The following is an 8,926-nucleotide window of genomic DNA, read 5'->3' as shown; positions in this document are numbered from 1 at the left end:
CTTTCCCTAGTGAAGTCAGCTTCTGAGCTCCACCCCACCCCAGGCTGTCCTCATGTTATCCACATCACTGTGAAGTATTTCATTTGGTCACTGAAGAGTAGGCAGCGGTAAAGTCTATTTTAGCAACATTCTTACTACTGAAAGTCTTCAGTGCTGTCTGTTCTTTCTTAGCTCTTTATCTAGAGTTTATAATAGACTTAATATTCTGTAAGTGGAAAATACATCCGGGTAGCAAAGTTTTATTCGTGTTAGAGTAATACTACACTTTGAGTTAGAGTAACCCTAGGAGTAGAAACAAATGGGCCCAAAAAAGATATAATGGCAAAAACCCCATAGAAGTTTCTCCTCGTGGTATGGTCCAAGGCAGGTAACCCTATTAGAGGGCAGCTCTTTTCCATCCCATAGTAATCCAGAACCAGCACTTCTTCCACCTTGGGCTCCACCTAGCCTGGTAGTTGTCTGCATCTGGCTGGTACAGGGGGACTGTGTAGAAGGCACACCTACTTTGGGCTCAGGCCTGGTTACTCCACTCATTCTGTTAGCCACACCCAGATGAAAGCAAAACTTGGGAAGTGTAATTTCTGCCTAGGCAGCTTCCCAGTGACAAGGGCATGAATTCTAGTGGATAGCCAGCCAACTTGGCCATTAAAAGTAAGCCTGGGGTGGGAGGGGATGAACTGGAAAATTGGGATTGACATGTATACACTAATATGTATAAAATAGATAACTAATAAGAACCTGCTGTATAAAAAATAAATAAATAAAAATTTTTTTAAAAGTAAGCCTAAATGAAAGATCTATATAAATCAGAGCTATAATTTTTTTAATGTTGATACATTTATAAGCATATGTATTATTCATACGGGAAAAATAGAATATTTGCCTATATTTCTGTCAGTTTCAGATAAAAGGAAGTGGCAGAGGCTAAATTTACAACTTTCAAGATGTTTAACCTTTGCTGAAATTTTGAATTTTTAATTACAGGGAAATGGGGAGCAAAGTTAGGAACGCATAAAATACATATGAATGTTTGGCCTCAGAAAAATGACTGTTACATTTTTAGGATTGGCCCTTAATGATAGGGAACTGAATTTATTCAGAATATTTAGAGGTTTTCATTAAAGTGAAGTATCTATCTTAATAAGCATTTTCTGGTTCATCTGTTTATATTGCACTGTCATAATCTTTAAAGGAGTCAGTTTTTTTGCTATCAGGTTTGACATACTATTAAGGAAATTTTGATTTGTAGATATTACCAATACTGAAACTAAAAGAAATACATTTTCCTATTTGCAGTTTTATTCTATTTCATTTATACTTGTTATATACTAAAAAGATAAATAATTTGACCAGAAAAGCATAGAATTGCACACTTAGGACAAACAGATACATTTCAGTACTTCAAAAAAAATTGTTCTTAAGGAAAATTTTTATGTTTTGTTTTTGATTTTGTCTTTAAATCAGGTATTCTGGGGCTTAGATAAGAAACTAGCTCAACGGAAGCATTTCCCGTCTGTCAACTGGCTGATCAGCTACAGCAAGTACATGCGTGCCTTGGATGAGTACTATGACAAACACTTCACAGAGTTTGTTCCTCTGAGGACCAAAGCTAAGGAGATTCTGCAGGAAGAAGAAGACTTGGCAGAAATTGTACAGCTTGTGGGAAAGGTAGGTTGTAAAATCTGTGGAAGACAGGTCTGTGAGTTGCACTGAAGCTTTTTAAGGACAAACAGAACCTTGGATATGCAGATTCTTGCTGGGAGAATTAGTATTTATTAAATATTTTTTAAACTAATAGGATTTTAGATTATTCCTTTATTCAGCAGATATTTGAGGGACCTGCTTGTGTTATGGAAAGTAGAAAGATGATTGGTGTTTAGATTATTATTGAATAACAAACCACTCCGACATATAGTGGTTTAAATAGTGTTTTTTTGCTCATGGTTTTTGGGGTTAGTGGGCTCAGATGGGAAGTCTTGCTTGGGTCCCCTCATATAGTTTTTGCAGTCATATGGTGGCTGAGACCATAGTCATTTGAAAGTTTCTTCCCTCACATGTCTGGTGCCTGGGCTAGGATGATTGGAATAGCTAAGGGTTGGCTGGGCATTTCTCTCTCTATGTGGTGTTTCAAAAAAAATCAGCCTATTGTGTACCCATGTTCATAGAAACATCTAAGCACTAAAAGGGAGCAACCCAGATGTCCTTTGCAACACACTCGCGTGTGCACACGCACACACATGCACACACACACACACACACATGCACACACAATGGAATTAATATTCCATTTCAACCTTGAGAAGGAAGGGAAATTCTAACACATGTTGCAACATGGATGAACCTTGAGGGGACATTATGTTATGTGAAATAAACAAGTCACAAAAAGACAAATACTTATATATAACGTATCTGAAGTGGTCAAATTCATAGAAATAGAAAGTAGAGTAGTGGTTAACAGGGACCGGGAGGGTGGAAGGAGAGCTGTTGTTTAATAGGTATAGAGTTTCAAATTTGTAAGATGAAAAGTTATGGAAATCTGTTTCACAACAATATGAACATTCTTAGCCTACTGAACTACACTTAAAAATGGTTACGATGGTAAATTTATGTTATATGTTTTCACAACAAAATCCAAAAAAGAACATCAATCAGGAAGGAGTTATGAAGTGAATTTTTTTTTTTTTTTTGCGGTATGCGGGCCTCTCACTGTTGTGGCCTCTTTCGTAGCGGAGCACAGGCTCCAGATGCTCAGGCTCAGCAGCCATGGCTCACGGGCCCACCCGCTCTGCAGCATGTGGGATCTTCCCGGACCGGGTCATGAACCTGTGTCCCCTGCATCAGCAGGCAGACTCTCAACCACTGTGCCACCAGGGAAGCCCCTGAAGTGAATTTATTAATGATAGGTGATCGTGTGTTGGTTATGTGGTTTCTGCATGCTAACGGATTAGAACTAACGGATTAGAACTATCCCACGTTGTGGCAGTGAATTTCTAAAAATGTATTTTTTCCTTTTCTAGGCTTCACTAGCAGAAACAGATAAAATCACTCTGGAGGTAGCAAAACTTATCAAAGATGATTTCCTTCAACAAAATGGATATACTCCTTATGACAGGTAATCTAGCCTGATTTTCTTTTTTTAATTTGAGGATATTCTATCAAGTTTTGAAGAAGAAGCTGCCTACACAATAAAACCCTCCCCTCGGGGCTTCCCTGGTGGCGCAGTGGTTGAGAGTCCGCCTACTGATGCAGGGGACACGGGTTCATGCCCCAGTCCAGGAAGATCCCACATGCTGCTGAGCGGCTGGGCCCATGAGCCATGGCCGCTGAGCCTGTGCGTCCGGAGCCTGTGCTCCACAATGGGAGAGGCCACAACAGTGAGAGGCCCGCGTACCGCAAAAAAAACCCCAAAAAACAAAACAAAACAAAACAAAACCCTCCCCGCCTTTTTTTTTCTCATACAGACACACTCTGACTCAGTGTATAGGTTTATTTTATATTTTCATAGCAGACATCTAGTGATCCAGTATGTTCCCTTATCTTGAGTTGGCTCATTTTTCCAGTTATGACAGTGTTTTCACTCATTATCCAGCCATCTTTAATTAGATTAAATTGTGGCTTAGTGTACGGAGCCTGAGGATCATTGCCTCTTTCAGAAGCTTTTCTCACTACCTGTTAACCACAGCCTGTGCCTCTTCTACTCTTTTCCTAAATAATATACTTTTGTGCCTCATTTCCCAAGAGTTCTATTCTTTGTTTATTTATTTATTTATTTATTTATTTATGGCTGCGTTGGGTCTTCGTTGCTGCGCACGGGCTTTCTCTAGTTGCAGAGAGCAGGGGCTATTCTTTGTTGCAGAGCACGGGCTTCTCATTTTGGTGGCTTCTCTTATTGCAGGCTCTAGGCATGCGGACTTCAGTAGTTGTGGCTCGTGGGCTCTAGAGTGCAGGCTCAGTAATTGTGGCGCACGGGCTTAGTTGCTCCGCGGCATGTGGGATCTTCCTGGACAAGGACTCGAACTCATGTCCCCTGCATTGGCAGGTGGATTCTTAACCACTGCGCCACCAGGGAAGCCCAAGAGTCCTATTCTTTTTCTTTCTACTGAAGTCCTGTCGGACGTCTCACCAGTCCCTGCTACTCCTGCCCAGTGCTTATTTTTCATTATTGTCTCTGCTACTTCCATGGCTTATTTAGAAGTTCGCATTTCTTTTAAACTTTGATAATTTGAACCCTTTCATCATAGGCTAGTTTTTCTCCCTCAATCATATTTGGCCCCATATAAGACTAAAGTGGAAACCAAACACATAGGAAGATTACCAGAATGTAAGACAAGCAGAAAATATGACAGTATAATCAGTAAGCCTCAAAAAAAATCTATCAGGAACTTAAGAAGCTCTAGGAAGCATCCACACAAAGATAACTCCACAAAGGGAAAATTATTTGAAAAGAGTGTAATAGAGAGTGTGCATGAAATTGTGTATGCAAATAAGTTTAAATGTGTTGGAAATTTGATTAGAATGCATGTGATGCAAGTTGAATATTAACTTCTCTGTCTTTATTAAAAGATATGGGTAAATGAAAGTGAACACATTAATGGAGAAAGGGAATGCTTATTAACTTTAGGAAATTGCTGTTCCCTATTATTTATTAAACCTTGACCGACTGTCACAAGGGAGTCTTTATAACTCAGTTATTTTACCATTTGGGTAACTGCTTTAACTGTACTGTACAAACACAAACCCTCAGAGAGTCATTAGATTGTAGCAGTACTGTTTCATTGTTCTTCCTGTTTGATTGTGTTAACAAAAATTAACGTCACTCTTTAAATAAAAGAATACACAGCTCCATCTCTCCATCCACCCCCTATTCCTGAGACATCTCTGTCCAAAAACTCTGGTTATGTATTATTGATCTTTTCCACTATTCTTTTTTCATTCCTTATGTATCATGCAGTAAATATAAGTAGTGTGCATATCTAAATAAAGAAGTTAATGCTCTGGTATTTTACAGATGAAGTAAAAACTATGAACTTGCTTTGGATTTTGTTTTTGTTTATTATTTTGACTTTCATTTATCCTAGGTTCTGCCCATTCTACAAGACAGTAGGGATGCTGTCCAACATGATTGCATTTTATGATATGGCCCGCAGAGCTGTTGAAACCACTGCCCAGAGTGACAATAAAATCACATGGTCCATTATCCGTGAGCACATGGGGGAGATCCTCTATAAGCTTTCCTCCATGAAATTCAAGGTATATTTGTTTCTACCATAAACTTTTTTTAGTAGTGTTTCTTTTTGACTTTTTAAAATATTTGGGTCCCAAACCTGGTGTGTGAAACTGGCATTTATCATTTTCATACATGCTCGGGTTATGTAAAACCAGAAGAGACCTCAAAGCTGTGTTCAAATAGGAATTCACATGATAAAGACTATAGTATGTCATGTCTAAAATAAACGCTGACGTGTTTTCCTTTTTGTTTTAACTGCCAGGCGGTTTAGGGCTAAAATCATTGCTAAGCAGCAATTACCTTACCTCAAGTGCCTGTTAATATCTAATCCTGATGCTCCTCTGAAACGATTTCTGCTGCTTACTTCAAGTATCCTATTACACATCATTTTTACTTTTAAGTAGACTCTCTCATTCTTTGGGAAGTACACAAGACATAAATAGATAATTAAGTGAAATCATCTGTAGAAACTCAAGTGTGTAAGATTGTTTTTAAAATACTTGATCAGTCGAGAGTTGTATTTAATTATTTCTAAGTCATGACATCCAAGTATATTTACTAATCTCCTACTGAGAAATTAAGAGTGATTCTCTGAATGTGTATGTTATGTATATAGTGTTTGCATTATAGATTGGAAGTAAATTTGTATAGACACTCAGTGTATCAAGGATTTGAAAATATTCACACTCTTTGAGTCCTGTCTTTCCATTTCAAAACATATAACCCAAGGAAATAATTAGAGATTTTGATATGGATGTATGTAGAAGATTGTATATTAAACTTTTAAATGTCATCCAAAAGTGAACGGAGCCATTGTGGCATGTACATTACAGCAAAAATATTATAAAGGCATTAACATCTTTTTTTCAAAGAATATCCAAAGACACAGGGAAACGCTTATGGTATAATTAGTGAAAAAAGTTGGTTGCAAAGAAATTCCATATGTAATTTGATCCAAATTTTATTTTTAAAAATTATACATTCATAGGAAGATGATAAAAAAATATATGCAATAATATAATAGTGATGACTTCTGGTAGTATAACTAAAGGTGCTGTCTTTTTTCTGTTTACAGGTATATTGTATCAAATTAACATTTCATTTGTTCTTTAATATCATTAAGTATTTTTCTATAGCACTATTTTGTGGCTGGAGAATAATATTTTCCTATTCTTAGGCATTTAGGAAACTTCCAGTTGTTGGTATGGACAACTTTGTTCGTGTAGTTGGTTTTGTGTATTTTCCTAGTATGTGTTCTCAGAAGTGGAATGATTGGGTCAGAGGGCTTAAACACTTTAAGGTTTCTTTCATACATTTTACTCAATTAAGTTGCTTTCCATACAGATTTTAAATGGGGTGCATTTTGAGGTTATTTTAGAAATTTTACTCCCCCGTCCCAACGTGAAACTACCAGACCTTGAATAGTAAATTGTTTTGATTAAATTCCAACTGTCATATACACAGAGGAATGCATCTAATACACATTGCTGCGTAATTTCCTAATATTTTGCATATCGTTGAGGGTAAATCCATTGGTTGTTGAATACAGTTAGCAAGCAAGACACAAAACGGAAATTTTGTCTTCTGTTTGGTTGGACGACTACTTTATACATTTCTACCCTTAAAGGAAAAAAGAAAAATAAGGTTAATTCTGCCTCCTGCCTGTGTTTTACCAGTGTACCTCAACCTAGTACTCAAATATAGTAAATATAAATAACTTACTATGTGTTCTGAAAATTATTTTCCAAAGGTAAATTGAATTCTGTCATGTCTTCTTTCAGGATCCAGTGAAAGATGGTGAGGCAAAGATCAAGGCCGACTATGCACAACTTCTTGAAGATATGCAGAATGCATTCCGTAGCCTTGAAGATTAGAACTGTGATTTCTTTCCTCCTCTTCCTCAGCAAGCTCTCATATGTGTATATTTTCCTAAATTTCTCATCTCAAACCCTTTGCTTCTTTATTGTGCAGCTTTGAGACTAGTGCCTATGTGTGTTATCATTTGTTTCCCTGTTTATTTGGTAGGTCTTATATAAAACAAACATTCCTTTGTTCCAGTGTTTGAAGGGCCTCCCTGATCCTTTCTCCAAAGTGATGAATGTAGTAAATAGGATATACAATGGCTACACTACTGTAAATGTGTATGTAGGGTGACGTCTCTCCTTGTCCTAGGTTTGCCCTTTCCTCATTGCCATTAAATTGTAAACAGGACTGCTGCGTGTACTCTCTTTGCAATGGATTTGGAATGGAAGGCCAGACTTCTATACATTTTGTCAGGTTCATTGTGAAATGACTCAATATCTGTGTGGTAAAGTTGTTTGCAGCTTAGCATTTTGCTAAGTAACTTGCTTTGTAGGAAATAATTACTTTTTTAAAATGTGAATAATTAATGTTTCTATTATGTGTTGCTTCCCCCAGTATAAATCAAGAATATTTGTGGGAAACTGTTGAGAACTGTACTGTTTTTAAAGCAGGCATTTGTGGGACTCAGCACAATAGATGAATCAGTGCCCTCTAAAAAAGTGAAAAAGGAGCCAGGTGATCAAACTTAGATTAACATCATCTTGTTAAAGCCTATTTTACTTCACTAGGAAAAATTCGGTATCAAGGACTATTATACTACGTTACTAGGAAATTCTTTTTAAAATTACGTTTAAAACAATCACCGAGAACTTGATCCACATCACACCCTCTTTTTTTCCCTCAAACATCGTAAAAGCCTAAGCTTCTAAGAATCATGTGGCAATGTGATGGGCAGTAAAATGTCACAGAGAAGATATTTAGTAGTGGTTAAAGGCTGTTTGCACCTTTAAGGACCAGCTGGGCTTTAGTGATTCCTGGGGCCAGAGTGGCATTATGTTTTTACAAGATACTGACATGTGTCACATGTTCGTTTGTTTGCTAATTGACTTTTGAACAACCAGCTTCCTGACTGTAAAAAATATTATTCTTTCACATGGTTTTTGATTCACTGGCTCAAAAGATTTCTCAGAATACCTGTAGCTGTAGCAGCATAACAGTTTCCATTCTGTTTCATAGGGATGAAGTCATTTCTTATATCTGCTGATAACAGAATCTGGGTCATGTGAAAAAAAGATCATTTCTTCCTATCTTTTAAGTATATGTTTTAAAATAAAAGTTTCTGTGTTTGTATGATAAGTCACATTAGGTAATGTATTTCTTTTGGTCTGTTAAGGAAAGATGCAGTTAGAGAATTCAGCTATGTTTGTTTAAATCCTTGCAGATTACATGTTCTTACAGTGGCCTGCTGTTCAGGATAAGTATTCTGCCATGTATCTTTTTTTAACCTTTCGGAATATTGGAAGATAAGAATTGTGCAGTGATTTGTTGAGACGTGGATGTAATGGTGCTGCTGAATCAGTTTGCTTTCCAATGTGGCCTCCTACCCAGAGGCCCTAAGACCAGTGGAAATTAAAAGAATTTCAAAAACTTTCAATTCCTACCTTAAACCTACCAGCAAACTAGGATTGTGTTAGTAATGAATGATATGACGAAGAAAGTTTGACCAAGTTTCTTTTGTGTTTTTCTGAATTTGCAATGTACATTCTTACTCCTTTTTAAGAATGTTGATGTATGGGTGTGAACATGCTAGAGAAACTTTGCTCAGAGCCTCATTGTAAGTGTTCCTTCACCCATATGTTGTAGAATTTCACATTGGTCACTGATCATATTTCTTTA

At 37.1% G+C, this 8,926-nt stretch overlaps 1 protein-coding gene across 1 annotated transcript in view; it reads left to right on the top strand.

Moving 5' to 3' along the window:
• ATP6V1A (ATPase H+ transporting V1 subunit A) overlaps positions 1–7,101 on the top strand; it is a 28,654-nt gene extending 21,553 nt beyond the window's left edge. The window contains exons 11-14 of the mRNA XM_007469530.1: positions 1,461–1,668; positions 3,018–3,112; positions 5,079–5,250; positions 7,009–7,101. Coding sequence (XP_007469592.1) covers positions 1,461–1,668; positions 3,018–3,112; positions 5,079–5,250; positions 7,009–7,101 — 568 coding nt within the window. The remainder of the gene's footprint in view (positions 1–1,460; positions 1,669–3,017; positions 3,113–5,078; positions 5,251–7,008) is intronic.
• Positions 7,102–8,926: the final 1,825 nt, after the last annotated feature.

The sequence above is a fragment of the Lipotes vexillifer genome, unplaced genomic scaffold (genome assembly GCF_000442215.2).
Source record: "Lipotes vexillifer unplaced genomic scaffold, Lipotes_vexillifer_v1.1 scaffold2235, whole genome shotgun sequence".
NCBI lineage: Eukaryota > Metazoa > Chordata > Mammalia > Artiodactyla > Lipotidae > Lipotes > Lipotes vexillifer.
Note: the sequence above shows the minus strand (reverse complement) of the source record. Positions and strands in the feature narration are given on the sequence as shown.